At 39.9% G+C, this 16241-nt stretch overlaps 1 protein-coding gene across 2 annotated transcripts in view; it reads left to right on the forward strand.

Moving 5' to 3' along the window:
• The window catches only part of LOC134349537 (transmembrane protein 182-like), an 80939-nt gene that overhangs the window by 32380 nt on the left and 32318 nt on the right, over positions 1 to 16241 (forward strand). For both annotated transcript variants that reach the window (XM_063054016.1, XM_063054017.1), the window contains exons 2-3: positions 6969 to 7151; positions 13371 to 13464. In XM_063054016.1, coding sequence (XP_062910086.1) covers positions 6969 to 7151; positions 13371 to 13464 — 277 coding nt within the window. The remainder of the gene's footprint in view (positions 1 to 6968; positions 7152 to 13370; positions 13465 to 16241) is intronic.

The raw sequence follows: 16241 nt of genomic DNA on the forward strand, positions 1-16241 counted from the left end.
AGCCGTGAATGGGCAAATGAGTTAAACCAATTCCTCAATAGGTTTGAGAACTCCAGGTTGAGTCAGTGGTGAAGAAGGCAAATGCAATGTTGGCATTCATTTCTAGAGGTATAGAATACAAGAGCAGGGATATGATGTTGAGGGTCTATAAGGCACTCATGAGACCACACTTTGGAGTATTTTGGGCTGACATTGGAGAATGTTCAGAGAAGATTCACGAGAATGATTGCAGGAATGAAAGGGTTACCATGTGAGGGATGTGTGACAGCAATCGTGCTGTATTCCCCGAAGTTCAGGACAATGAGGGTATTATTCTCTCTTTCAAGATCTTTAGCTCACTGAGGAGTGAAGCATTTATGATGTTGTGTTTCACCTTGTAGGAAGTTACGGTCTTGAATCCCTGTCAGAGCTTACATGCATTCAATTCCAACTCTAGTTTCACTTGCTTTATCACTCTTAATGCAGCTTTCTGTAGGTTTTACCTGAACTTCTTGTAGAGTTCTGTATCATTGGCCTTGAACACCATATATCTAGCCCACAGCAGACTGTGAATCTTACGGTTTATCTACAGCTTCTGGTTTGGGCATGGCTGGTATGTCCTTGAAGACACACACTCATTCACTCAGGTCTCGATGAAGTTGGTGACAGCTGTGGCATTTTCATTCAGATGTGAAGATGAGCCCCTCAATATAGTTCAGTACCAGTTCAAAGCTGTCCTGTAAGTCCTCCTCTGCCTCCCTTGAGAATACCTTTGTGCTCCTCACTACTGGTGCGACGGTTCTCAGCTTCTGCTTGTATACCGGGAGTACAGGTACAGCCAGATTATCAAACTCGCTGCTTACTATAGATATTACGTCATGTACATCAATTTTGAGACTCAGGCAGTGATATGAATAATAATATAATGGTCACAATCAGTTAATGGTGAACTATGGTTATACAACTAGATGCTTTTAAAACTTCCGTTAATCAATTTGCCAAGCTGTTCTCTTAATTATTTGTAATTGAAACTACTGAGTACTCTGACCACAACTTTTTTTTATTAAAAAGAATTAAATAGGTTGAACAGTGCCTTTGGATAGAGAAGCAGTTACTATTTCAGATCTTGTAAAATGGAATAAGTTAGTGATTATAAAAAGCATTAAGCTGCAGAGAAAGGGGTACTGGGCAGGGAGATCAAAAGATGATATTGGAGAATGTGAGAGATAACACAGCACAAATTGTGGAGGTACTGAAAGAAACTGGCTGTTAAAGTTTGTGGAGAACAGAAGGTACGTCTGAGAGAGGAGCAGTTGGAGGAGACAAGAGCTAAATTAACCAGAAGAGCGACAGGTCTGTGAGGTGCAAGATTGGAATGGAACGGTTGATTTTCTGAAATTGTTGATTTCAGGGTTCCGCTCAAAAGGCTACAATGTGGCAGCTGGAAGATGAGGTGCTGTTCTCTAAGGTTGTGTTTAAATTAATTGAATCACTTTCTGAATCTACATTGAAAATGTGCTAGTGAATCACTGCTTCACCTGAAAGCAATGTTTGGGACTGGATAGTGGAAAGGGAAAAGATTACAGGGCATCTGCAGGAAGGTGCAAAGAGAAGAGAAATTGTTACTAATAGGAAATGGAAAATTAAACCAGTTTAATTGGACTCTCCCTTCAGAACGAGGAGAAAGAAATATACAGTTTTTGTGGTGGTGGTGTCATATTGGAGGTATCAAAATGACTGAACATGGTATTGTGAATGTGGAAGGTGAGGACAAGGAGAACCCTTTCTTTTTTTCTGGGTTGGTAGAGCAGACATATAGGACATGGGACAGACCTGGTTGAAAATATGTCAACCGTGGTGGTAGGGAAACCATAAAGGAGGAAATAAAGATTTTCGGAAGCACCAATGTGCAAAGTGACACACTAGAGATGAAAAAATGGGGAGAATAGGACAGAGCACTTATAGAAATCAGAACTAGATTTATTATCACATTAAGTGACATGAAATATGTTGTTTTGCATCAGCATTACAGAGCAGACATAAAATTGTTGTAAATTGCAAAATAGTGGTATATAAAGGAATAATAGGACAATTTTTATGGACCTTTCAGAAATCTGATGGTGGAAGGTAAGAAGCTGTTCTTGAACCTCTAAGTGTGGATCTTCAGGCTCCTGTACCACCTTCTTGATGGTAGTAAGGAGAAGCGGGCATGTCACAGAGGGTCCTTCGTGATGGATGCTGCCTTCCTGAGGCACTACCTCTTGAATGCGTCTTTAGTGGTGGGGAGGGTTGTGTTTTGATGGAAATGGTTGAGTTAGCAACCTTTTGCACCATCTTGTGATCCTGTGCATTGGAGCCTCTGTAACTCTAACAGGCTGTGATGCAACCAGTCAGAAAGCTTTCCCTGGTACACCTGTAGAAACTCCTAAGGGTATTTGGTGAAATGCCTGATCTCCTTAAACTCCGAGTGAAGTATAGCTGCTGAGCTGCTGATGTGCCCTCTTGATGATTGTGTTATTTTGTTGGGCACATGATAGATCCCCTGAGATACTGACACCCAAGAACTAGAAGCTGCTCACACTTTCCACTGCTGACCTATCAATGAAGACTGTTGCATGTCACCTTGACTTTCCCTTCCTGAATTTTGCAATCAGTTGTTTGGTTTCACTGATGCTGAGTGCGAGGTATTGTTGTGACACCACCTTACCAGCTGATTGACCTCACTCCTGTACACCTCCTCATTCTGTCTAAGATTCTACCAACCACAGTGGTGCCATTGGTGAACTTGTAGATGGAATTTCAGCTTTACCTAGCACCTATCCCTGAGGTGTGCTCACAGTGATTATCATTGAAGAGATGCTATCACTGTCCTGCATTGATTGCCATCTCCTGATACAGAGGCCGATGATCCAGCTGCAGAGGGATGTACAGAGGTCCAGGTTTTGAAACCTGTTGGTTAGTAGTATTGGTTTGATGGTGTAAAAGGCCAAGCTGTAACTGAATAACAGCCTGACACATGATTTGTTGTGTTTAGGTTCTCCAAAGCAGAGTGGAGAGCCAGGGGGATTGTATCTGTTGTACATCTATTGTGCCATAAGGCAAATTTCAACAGATCCAGACCTTTGCTCAGGCAGGAATTAATTCACAGAGTGGGAAATAATTTGGGTCCCAAAATTCTGGAGGAATAGTTGGTCAGGGAGCATCTATGGATAAGAATAAACAGTTGACATTTTGGGCTGGAAACATCGACTGTTTATTCCTCTCCACAGAAGCTGCCTGGCCTGCTGAGTTTCTCCAACATGTTGTGTGTATTACTCTGTATTTCCAGCATCTGCAGAATCTCCTGAATTAAGGAAATAACTTGGTGTGTCTTTGTGGCCTTATAATGGACAGTGGCCACTGATTGTTCTGAGAAGGAAGTAGATGGGTAGCAAGAGGAAAGAAAAGGCACAATGGATGGTGTTAATTTGAGAAAAAGATGGAATCTAGTACCAGGGGTGATAAAACTTTCAAATACTATATAAGAGCACCAAGCAGTACTAAACCTATCATTAGTGTACCAAGAAAAGTGATGAGGGAAGAGAGTCGGTCGGATTAAAGCACAGAGTATTTTGTATAGCCCATGTTACGTACCCCGTAACTGGGTTGCCAAAGCAGCAGAAATGGACCACTTAGTTGGAGTCTGGATTACTGGAACTAAGAAAGTTTTATTAAAGAAATAAGCAACACAATACTCTAATAGTAAGGATATAAATGCAACAGGTTAGCAATGAATAAACACACATGTACACGGAACTATGATAACAGGATCAATCAAGCTCTATCGCAGTCTAGGGGTAAATGATCAGTTTCAAGTGATGCAAAGTTCAGTTCAATTTAGTTCAGTTCAGTTTGCAGTAATCACTGTTGTGCCATTGGGGCGGGGAGAAGAGAGAGAGCGAAAGCGAATGAATATTCAAAACGGATTCCTAACAGACCTTCGATATTCCTCGCAGTTAGCTTTCGGGCGAGCCCTTTGTAATGTCTTCTGAGGTCACCGACTGTGACCCCTCCGTTCCAGATACGATCATTCTTCTGCAGTGAACCCGGCACCCAGGCAAGGGCGGACACACACACCAGGTTCCCGCTCGACCGTATCTTTCCACCCTGTGCATCTATGGCTGGTCCCGCGACCAGACCTCAAAAACTCCACCAACTTGTGGGGGCACACCGCTTCCAGGGTCTCGTTACCTCGTGGAGTCGTGTGTCTGTTGCCTTAGCGAACCTGTCCCTTTTTATCCCCCTGCTGGGGTATCGCCTGTCCATCAAACTTCAAACAGTTCAGGGTTCAAAGCCACCAGTCTCTGACAATACTCGGAACTGTGTCTCCTTTTCGCTAATCCCTCTCGTCTCTCATTAACGTTTCTGAATGTTCCCCCATTGTCCTCTTATCGGCATCAATCTTCTGATAACTGGTTCTTTTGTCACACCCACAAGGCAAAATGTAACTTATATATGTTCCTGTAGTTACATCTTTTGTTTCAAGAATGTGATTGAGGTTAAAGAAAAACTGTATAACAGGAGAACATGTTCAGATACAGTCGCATGCAAAAGGTTGGGCACCCCTGATCAGGATTTCTGTTACTGTGAATAGTTAAGTGAGTAGAAGATGAACTGATCTCCAAAAGTCATAAAGTTAAAGATGAAACATTCTTTTCAACATTTTAAGCAAGATTAGAGTATTATTTTTGTTTTGTACAATTTTAGAGTGAAAAAAGGGAAAGGAGCACCATGCAAAAGTTTGGGCACCCCAAGAGATTTGAGCTCTCAGATGACTTTTATCAAGGTCTCGGACCATAATTAGCTTGTTAGGGCTATGGCTTGTTCACAGTCATCGTTAGGAAAGGCCAGGTGATGCAAATTTCAAAGCTTTATCAATACCCTGACTCCTCAAACCTTGACCCAACAATCAGCAGCCATGGGCTCCTCCAAACAGCTGCCTAGCACTTTGAAAATTAAGTGATGCCCAGAAAGCAGGAGAAGGCTATAAGAAGATAGCAAAGCATTTTCAGGTAGCCGTTTCCTCAGTTCGTAATGTAATTAAGAAATGACATTTAACAGGAACGGTGGGGGTCAAGTTGAGGTCTGGAAGACCAAGAAAACTTTCCAAGAGAACTGCTCGTAGGATTGCTAGAAAGGGAAATCAAAACAACCGTTTGACTGCAAAAACCTTCAGGAAAATTTAGCAGACTCTGGAGTGGTGGTGTACTGTTCTACTGTGCAGCGACACCTGCACAAATACGACCTTCATGGAAGAATCATCAGAAGAAAACCATTCCTGCATCCTTACCACAAAATTCAGCATCAGAAGATTGCAAAAGAACATCTAAACAAGCCTGATGCATTTTGGAAGCAAGTCCTGTGGACTGATGACGTTCAAATAGAACTTTTTGGCCGCAATGAGCAAAGATTATGTTTGGAGAAAAGAGGGTGCAGAATTCCATGAAAAGAACCCCTCTTCAACTGTTAAGTACAGGGGTGGATCGATCATGCTTTGGGCTTGTGTAGCAGCCAGTGGCATGGGGAACATTTCACTGGTAGAGAGAAGAATGCATTCAATTAAATACCAGTAAATTCTGGAAGCAAACATCACACCGTCTGTAAAAAAGCTGTAGATGAAAAGAGGATGGCTTCTACAACAGGATAATGACCTTAAACACACCTCAAAATCCACATTCGACTACCTCAAGAGGCGAAAGCTGAAGGTTTTGCCATGGCCCACACAGTCCCCTGACCTAAACATCATCGAGGATCTGTGGATAGACCTCAAAAGAGCAGTGCATGCAAGACGGCCCAAGGATCTGACAGAACTAGAAGCCCTTTGCAAGGAAGAATAGGCAAAAATCCCCTAAACAAGAATTGAAAGACTCTTAGCTGGCTACAGAAAGCATTTACAACCTGTGATACTTGCCAAAAGGGGTGTTACTAAGTACTGACCATGCGGGGTGCCCAAACTTTTGCTTCAGGTCCTTTTTCCTTTTTTGTTATTTTGAAACGTACAAGATGGGGAAAAAATAATCTTGCTTAAAATATTAAAGAACTGTGTCATCTTTAACCTTACGTCTTTTCACAGTAACAGAAATTTTGACCAGGGGTGCCCAAACTTTTGCATGCCACTGTAGGTGAAGAAGCGGTAGTGGAGGGGGACTGATTGGTCTCACTTTAGTCATTTCAGAAGGCCTTCACGCTGTCCAGTTGTTTGTTGGGATTGCATGCAGATGTGATATTTCATCCTAATGTAATAAGTAGCAGTAGACACTTGTCATAACATGAGTTGCTATTTGGCTGCTTGATGATTTGATTATACATATCGCAAATGAAGGAGGAATTAGAGCACTTTCTACCCAGGCAGATGCAATTAACTTCTAGTTCTAAGTGGGTAATAAACCATGAAATGTTCTGTACTGTAGAAATCTGACTTACAAACTAAAAACTATAGTGCTGTCAAGAATTGGAATGGCTGGTGAGAATGAAGCTGCATTTTGTAGATTTATAGTATGCTGTGTTTAGTTCCAGCTCCAAATGATCGTTAGCAGCATATATATTATTAGTAAGATTCAGGAGTGTCACTAACTTTACCTTTGCATATAAAATATTTTTCTTTAAATTTGCTTATTTTTAGGATGGTGAGTACAATGAATACTTTTGTTAAGCAGCCTAATCTTGCAAAATTCCCTCTTGAGAGGATGATAATATGACCAGTAAATAATCAGCAAGGTCTGACCTCTGGGCAATAAGTATTCCTTCTGCTGCTGCAGGATAGTTCAATGTCATTAAAACTTTCTAACAATACACAGCTATATGGCTTTATAACAGTTTAAACACAAGGAAACAAATGCAGACTCAGTGCAGTTTTTTTTACCAATTTTTCATAAATTGCCTAAATTATTGAGAAGGTGGCATTTTACACAATAGGATATTATCCTAGTAACTTCATGTATCCTTTACAGGAAGCTCAAGTTGGGATAAAACCGAAACCAACTCAAAGATTAGAAATAAATAAATTGCCAAAGAATTCATGGAATCAAAGTGGACATGGAGACCGAACTGAACGACACGTTCAACGGCGGAGTATTGCAGAAACGATGACAAAAATTAAATATTTTCCTGGAAAGTACAGCTTCTACAACAAAGTAAGAACTAATCTGTGTTATTGATGTTAGGGTGTGCTTTTGGAAGAAGTGAAATCCAGACTGGTCGCTGGTAACTATTAGCACTCAAATTATTCCCATGGAGATGATTGAAACGGATGCATTTATCAGGAACTTCATTGTGACCAAACATAAGCACGTTGTCATGTGCAGAACAATTTAAGGGAATTCAATTCTTCTTTCATTATTAACAAGTTAAAATTAACTGCGGAATAAAAGTGCAGTTCCTGAAATTTCCTAGCTTTCAGTGGCACTTCTAACTATACAATAAACGTCATGTACAAAGAATCACAAGATAGTTATCAGAAGGCTAACCCAGATACTCCACTTTCCAAACACGTCTTTCTGAAGTTCTGGCACAGTTGAGACATAAGCTCCCTACTTCAGAGGTTTTTTGGCCTGGGTTTTTGATTATAACAAGTTTGAATGAATTTGGCATAGTGCAAGCCTTCGGTGAGAGGGTTATGGACTAGGGTCCAGTTCTCACATCATTAGCAATATTAGGTAGAAATAAGGTAGTGAAGAAGGGCCAGTGAATGACTTGCATTCAGAAAAGAAGTTGCTCTCATGGCAAAGCACAAATTGTGTTATTGCACAACCTCATTGTTCAATTGTGATCTATATTTCTAGTTGGAAAAACAATATATGTTTGATATAATGACTTTAATGTGATAGACTGCCAACTTAAGTAGAATTAACTTCACATCAAGAGATGGAGAGATAGAATGTAGAAGAGTATGGTGCAGGTTCAGGCCCTTTGACTTGCCATCTCTGTGCTAACCATGATGTCAAACTAAACAATCCATTCTGCCTACACGTAGTATCTATCTCTCAATTCTCTGCCTGTTCATGTAGCTGTCTAAATGACATTTCAACATTGATCCTATTTGCTTCTACCACCTTACTTGACACCTTACTAGGTACTTGGCACCAAATGAAAAAAAATTGCCTCTGGAGTCCCTTTTAATCTTTCCTCCTCTAACCTTAAAGCTATGTCTTCAAGTATTTCACATTTCCACACTAAGAAGAAGAATCAATCTGCTCTATCTATATCTTGCATAATTTTACATAATTTTATGGATTTCTATTATGACTCACTCAATTTCTGACACTCTAGAGAAAACAGTCCAAATTTGTCCAATCTCTTCTTACAGCTAACACTGTCTAATCCAGGCAACATCCCGATGAATCTCATCTGCACTCTCTCCAAAGCTTCCACATCCTTCCTGTTGTGTGTCGGCTAGAACTATACTTGCACAGAGTTATTTTGCTAAAGGAAGAGAAAAAATAAGCAGATAGATGGAAAGATTTAAAGATGGAATTTCAGGTGTGGGGCATAGATAGAATAACATTTAAATGTCTAAACTGCAGAGTATGGTCTTAAATTATGTAACATAGAGTTTACAGGGGGATGGAGGATGCTGTAAACTGTGTAAACTTGAATACAGAGAGAAAAGTTTCAATTAAGGAGCATTACTGTCCCAAGAGCCATTCAGTGACTACAGAGTGATGGCTTAGGAGATGCTGTCTGGAATACACTCTTCCCTTTAATTGACTCCTTTAGTGCAGAACTGGAAGTTCAGTATGAGTGGAACTTCCTTCAGTTGTTGATTATATTTTGGCTCCAGAGGTTTCCTGTACAGTCCCTACAAGAAGTACTCACCCTCTTCCAAAGTTCTTATGTTTTATTATTTTACAATATTGATGCACAGTGGATTTAACTTGGCTTTTTTTTAACCCTGATCAACAGAAAAAGACGCATATCAAAGTGAAAGCAGATCTCTACAAAGTGATCTAAATTAATTACAAACATAAAACACAAAATAACTGATTGCACAAGCATTCACCTCCTTTAATATGACACAGCAAATCATCACTGGTGCAGCCAATTGGTTTTAAAAGTCACATAATTAGTTAAATGGAAAACACCGTGTGCAGTCAGTGTATTTCAATTGATTGTAGTAAAAATATACCTGTATCTGGAAGGTCCAACGGCTGGTGAGTAAGTATTCTGGCAAAAACTATACCATGAAGACAAAAGAACACTCCAAGCAACTCTATGATAGGGTTACTGAAAAGTGCAAGTCGGGAGATGGATACAAGAAAATTTCAGTCACTGAATATTCCTTGGAGTACAGTTAAGTCAATTATCAAGAAATGGAAAGAATATGGACCAGCTGTAAATCTGCCTAGAGCAGACTGTCCTCAAAAAGAAAGAAAGGGACTAGTGAGGGAGGCCACCAAGAGATGTTTGACAACTCTGGAGGAGTGGTTGAGATGGGAGAGACTGCGCATACTACAACTGTTGCCCAGGTGCTTCAATGGTCACAGCTTTATGGGAGACTGGCAAAGAGGAAACCACCAATGAAAGAAACTCACATGGAACCTTGGCTAGAGGCATGTGGAAGACTCTGAAATCAGCTGGAAGAGGGTACTATGGTCTGATGAAACCTAAATTGATCTTTCTGGCCATCAGACTAAATGCTATATTTGGCATAAACCAAACACCACACATCATCAAAAACACACCATCCCAACTGTAAAGCATGGTGGTGGTTGTATCATGCTGTGGGGCTGCTTCACTGCAGCAGGACCTGGAAGGCTTGTGAAAGTAGACAGTAAAATGAATGCAGAAAAATCCTGGAGGAAAACCTGATGAAGTCTCAAGAGAACTGCAACATGGGAGAAGATTTATTTTCCAGCAAGACAATGACCCCAAGCATAAAGCCAATGCTACACAGGAATGGCTTAAAAACAACAGAACTAATGCCCTGAAGTGGCCAAGTCAGAGTCCAGACCTCAATCCAATTGAGAATTTGTGACTGGACTCAAAAAGGGCTGGTCACTATGATACCCAAGCAATCTGATGGAGCTTCAGCAGTTTTGTAAAGGTGAATGGGGAAAATTGCAGTGTTCAGATGTGCAAAGCTGATAGAGACCTATCCACACAGACTCAAGGCTGTAATTGCTGCCAAAGGTGCATCTACCAAATACTGACTCGAATGGGGTGTGTAATTATACAATCAATTATTTTGTATTTAATAATTGTAATAAATTTAGATCAATTTGTAGAAATGTATTTATACTTTGGCTTGATGGGGTCTTTCTGTTGATCAGTATCAAAAAGGCCAAAATAAGTGAACTGTGATCCAATGTTGTAAATGAATAAAACATGAAAACTTCTGGAGGGTGGGGTTGAATACTTTTTATAGGCATTGTATGTCTACAAGGATCCTGCTAATTACTGTAACTTCAGGAAAATCTGTTAAAACTGGGTATGAACTGTTATGGATTCACCGAGCCATTTAACACAAAAACAACCTCTCCAGCATATTATGTTTATGCTGGCCATCCAGTACCTAACTATACTAATTCCATTTCCCACACTTCTATATTGACAATTAAAGTATATGTTTAAGTTGTTCTCAAATACTTTGAAAGTCCACAAACCACTCAGGCACTGCGTTTCAGATACCATCCACCTTACGGATACAGAAGTTCCTCCTCAGATCCTCAGATCTAAAACTCTTGTGTCTTATTATGAACCTAAGCACTGTAGTGTTAGCTCTGTTTGTTATTTAAGTCCCTAATTTATCTGGTCCCCTCTCAGCCTCATCTGCTCCAAGGAAGATCTATCCAGTCCCACTTTGTAATGGAACAGTTCCATCTCAGGCAATGTCCTGATGTATCGTATCTGCATCTTCTAGAATGCAAATGTGACTTTCCAGTAGGTTCAGGAGCCGAACTACCTATACATACCACTCCAACTGGCATCTAACCTCTGGTGTGTTCACCAAAACACTATTCTTTCCAATTTTTTTTATTAATTTATACAAACCCCATTTCCAGAAAAGTTGGGATATTTTCCAAAATGCAATAAAAACAAAAATCTGTGATATGTTAATGCACGTGAACCTTTATTTAACTGACAAAAGTACAAAGAAAAGATTTTCAATAGCTTTACTGACCAACTTAATTGTATTTTGTAAATATACACAAATTTAGAATTTGATGGCTGCAACATACTCAACAAAAGTTGGGACAGAGTTAAAATAAGATTGAAAAGTGCACAGAATATTCAAGTAACACTGGTTTGGAAGACTCCACATTAAGCAGGCTAATTGGTAGCAGGTGAGGTATCATGACTGGGTATAAAAGTAGCGTCCATCAAAGGCTCAGTCTTTGCAAGCAAGGATGGGTCATGGCTCACCCCTTTGTGCCAAAATTTGTGAGAGAATTGTTAGTCAGTTCAAAAGGAACATTTCTCAATGCAAGATTGCAGGGAATTTAGGTCTTTCAACATCTACAGTACATAATATTGTGAAAAGATTCAGAGAACTCAGAGACGTCTCAGTGCATAAAGGGCAAGGTCGGAAACCACTGTTGAATGTGTGTGATCTTCGAGCCCTCAGGCGGCACTGCCAAAGAAATCGTCATGCTACTGTGACAATTATAGCCACCTGGGCTTGGGAGTACTTCGAAAAACCATTGTCCCTCAACACAGTCCGTCGCAGCATCCAGAAATGCAACTCGAAACTGTATTACACAAGGAGGAATATATATATGAATACAGAGTACAGGAAAAAAATATATATGTCAATATATTAAACTAAATTGCACATAAAGACTCTTTACCCTATATTCGTACAAGTCAATTAGTTTGTAACATTGAAAAATAATTATATTATTATATAAAAAAATCTAACCCACTACCAAGACGGAAGCTTATTAGTAGAAAAAAAAGATTGTTAGTCATCATCTGTGCTTTAACAGCAAAGCAAAGGTTTTGAAAATAATTCAGAAAAGGTCCCCACATTATTTGAAAGTCTTAATTAGATTCAAAGATTGAACATCGAGTCTTCTCTAAACTTAAACATGACATCACATCACGTAACCATTGGGCATGAATAGGAGGGGCCACATCTATCTATTTAAGCAAATGCATCCTTCTGGCCATAAGAGACATAAAAGCCAAAATGTGCAAATCAGATGGCTCCAAAATAATATCTTTTCCTCCAACAATACCAAATAAAGCAGTCAAAGGATTAGGCTTGAAATTTACTTACTTGAAATAGGCTTGAAATCTTTGAGAACAAGATTTACAGATTTCAATTCCTGAGGAAACTTAGAATCAAATTTTTTAATTGGTCAACACTTCATCGTTATGTGCCCGTCACTCTCTCCTTCAATTTAAAGTGGTCCATGGGGCCTATATGACTAAGGATAAGTTGTCTCGTTTTTATTTAGATATATCTCCGTATTGTGATAAAGGTAATAATAGAGAAGCTTCATTCATTCATATGTTTTGGACATGTCTGAATCTTGGAAAATATCAGAAAGAAGTATTTCAAACCTTTCCGATACTTTTAAAAGTAAATTTCACCAAAATACTGTTACCTTTCATACAAGTGTAATTTCAGATTTGAATGCTGTACTTAGGAGCAGCTTTTGAACTGGAGTAACACAAGATATGCACACTCCGTCTATAAATTGTTTGGATTTAATTTTGTGGTTTCATTCAGGTGTATTTGATTTTATTTAATTTTAAGGCAGGAGGCCTACAAAAAACAGAGGACAAAGAAAGTGATCAATTCTAAACTCAAGCAAAACGTGCATGTTAACACCTATTGATAGTCTGTGATTTAAAAATCTGCGACAATAACTGCCAAAAAGTGAATGTCTTCTGAATAAATTTAAATTACTTTTACTTTATGAATAGAATACTATTCATACATTTTATTTAATTCAGTGTGGATATTATTTCAGCGTTTCTTTTTACTAATGACAAGACCGGTACAGGATATATGTTTGAGTGGTGTGGACCTTGTCCTCATATAAACAACAGTAAATCTCCCTTATTGAGGCTGTAGAACAAATGCATATTTTCACTTTCTTCCATGATTGATTTTTATTGCATATTATTGGGTGCAAGAACTTTGTTTTTTCTTTCCCCGGCCTTTTCCAAATTATACCATTGCAATGCAATGGTCAAGACAAAAAAGAAAGCACTTTCTTTGTATTTCACTTTTTATTTAAGATTGTTTTGTGTGAAATCTAACCCTATCAAACTTCTCATTTTATTGCAAAAGCCAATTAGGTAATACTTTATGCTATTATGTAGGGTGGAGTGCAGGAAGTTTAACTTCAATTGCAGGATGCTTAATTTTATTGCCTTTTGAAGTTGTAGTTGTTTCTCCTCAGGCATCTGCGAAGACTTTTCACTATGAGGGTTTCTTCTGGAGTTGTGCAATGAGTGTACGACATATTGACGACAGTTTTTCAACATATGTATTTTGTGAGTGAACTGAACCTTTTACATTGCATTGGGTTTACACAGTCTCATCCATATGGAGAAAATAAGTTTAAAATATTTGAAATCTGATAGATACTAACACTTGCAGCAAACTTCATTGCTATTTCCCTTTGGGCCTAGTATCTAACATAAAAGTTTTGCCAGGTTTGGCATAATGCCAAATGTAGTACTGGCCACATTTGTAGCATTGGAATGTTTTAAATGCTCATATATAGCAGTGACTCTTGCATTTGCTTACATAACAGGCAAATGTACATAAAATTAATTCTTTAGATTTGGTTCGCAATTACCCGAAGCCACAAAGAGCACTATAGAAATACTGCTCTTTCTTTACCTTGTGGAATACCCTAATAATTTTTTTACCCCAGATACAAAGTTAACAGACCTGATGGTATCACATTTTTTAAAAGAATGCAGTCGACATTTCAGGCCAAGACCCTTCATCAGGACTGGAAAAAAAGACGAGGAGTCAGAATAAGAAAGTCGGGGAGGGGAGGAAGAAACACAAGGTGATAGGTGAAACCAGGAGGAGAGGGTGGAGGTGAAGTAAAGAGCTGGGAAGTTGATTGGTGAAAGAGATTCAGGGCTGGAGAAAGGGGAATCTGATAGGAGAGGACAGAAGGCCATGGAGGAAAGAAAAAGGGGAGAGGGAGGTGATAGGCAGATAAGGTGAGAGAGGGAAATGGGAATGGGGAATGGTGGGTGGAGGGGGCATAACTGGGAGTTCAAGAAATCGAAGTTCACGTCGTCAGGTTGGAGGCTACCCCGATGGAATATGAGGTGTTGTTTGTGTCGGTGGAGGAGGCCGTGGACTGATATGTTGGAATGGGAATGAGAAGTGGAATTAAAATGGGTGGACACTAGGTGATCCTTCTTTTTCTGGTGGATGGAGCATAGGTGCTCTATGAAGCACCTATCAGATTCCCCATAGAAAACTATAGAAAAACTACAGCACAGAAACAGGCCTTTCGGCCCTTCTTGGCTGTGCCGCCTCTCTAGCCCTGTATCTCTTTCATTTCAATATCTCAAATCAACTTCCCAGCTCTTTACTTTACCCTCCCACCCCTCCCGGCCTGGTTTCCCTATCACCTTCTGGTTCTTCCTCCTCTTTCCCCACTTTCTTACTCTGACTCCTCATCCTTTTTTCCCAGTCCTGATGAAAGGTTTCGGCCCGAAACGTCGACTGTATTTTTTTCTACAGATGCTGCCCGATCTCCTCAGTTCCTCCAGCATTTTGTGTATGTTGCTTGGATTTCCAGCATCTGCAGAATTTCTCTTGTTTGGTATCACATTTAACCTTGTTTTAACTAATAGATATATATTTATGGTTCAATGTTCTTTGGCGACGGCTCCAGTGTTTTTGGAAATTAACTGTTAAAGCTTGGTTTATGAAATTTGACCCTTAATTTCTTGAGATTCCAAAATAGTTAATCCTTGTAGTTTATCTGTAACACATTCTCAGCTAATTTTTGCATGATGCATTGACCATTGAGCCCCACTGAACTTGATCAGAATGCGTCTAGTCAGCAAAATCATGTGAAAAAATTGTTCTGTGTATCTGTTGCAATCCAGTTTTTTTCGGATTAATCTTACACAATTTAGCTTTTAACTCAGCTGTTAAGTGACCTTATTCATAAAATTAACAGAGTTCTAAAACAATTTTGGTTATCTTTTCTCTTTTTACTTAGTATGAATTTAGATTACATTACATCAGATTAGATTCAACTTTATTATCATTGTGCCGAGTACAGATACAAAGCCAGCGAAATGCAGTTAGCATCTGACCAGAAATGCAAAGAATAGTGTTATTTACAAAATAAATGCGAATAAAAAGTAAGTAAGCACACAAATTAAAAGTACTGAGACAGTACAATATGGGTGCAATACTGCTTAGCGCTGTGATGTGAGGTTCAGCAGGGTCACAGCCTCAGGGAAGAAGCTCTTCCTGTGCCTGCTGGTGCGGGAGCGGAGGTTCCTATAGCACCTACCAGATGGGAGGAGAGTAAAATGTCCATGATTAGAGTGAGATGCATCCTTGATAATGCTTTTCGCCCTGCCCAGGCAGTGTTCATGGTAGATGCTCTCAATAGTGGGCAATTGGGTGCCCATAATCCGCTGGGCAGTTTTCACCACATGCTGGAGTGCTTTGCGGTCCAATACGGGACAATTGCCATACCACACTGAGATGCAGTTGGTGAGTATGCTCTCAATGGTACAGCGGTAAAAGTCCGTCAGTATCCTGGGACAGAGATGAGCTTCCTTGATGCTCTGCAGGAAATAAAGGCGCTGTTGTGCCTTTTTGATCAGGATGGAGGAGTTCAGGGACCAGGTGAGATCCTCGGAAATGTGGACACCAAGGAATTTGAAACTTGATACACGCTCTACTACAGCTCCGTTGATGTAGATGGGGACATGAGTGTGGTTCTAGCATGCCTGAAATCCACAATGATCTCCTTGGTCTTCTAGGTGTTAAGGGCCAGATTGTTGTTGACACACTACGTGGCCAGGTGCTGGACCTCGTCCATGTAGCCCGTCTCATCAACACCTCTGATCAGGCCAACCACCGTGGTGTCGTCTGCGAACTTGATTATGGAGTTAGAACCGTATACAGGAACGCAGTCATAGGTGAAAAGGGAGTACAGAAGAGGGCTCAGCACACAGCCTTGGGGCACGCCGGTGTTCAGGGTGAGAGTGGAGGAGGAGAGGTTGTCTAACTTAACTGATTGGGGTCTGTTAGTCAGAAAGTCCAAGGTCCAATT

The sequence above is a fragment of the Mobula hypostoma genome, chromosome 7 (genome assembly GCF_963921235.1).
Source record: "Mobula hypostoma chromosome 7, sMobHyp1.1, whole genome shotgun sequence".
Lineage (NCBI taxonomy): Eukaryota > Metazoa > Chordata > Chondrichthyes > Myliobatiformes > Myliobatidae > Mobula > Mobula hypostoma.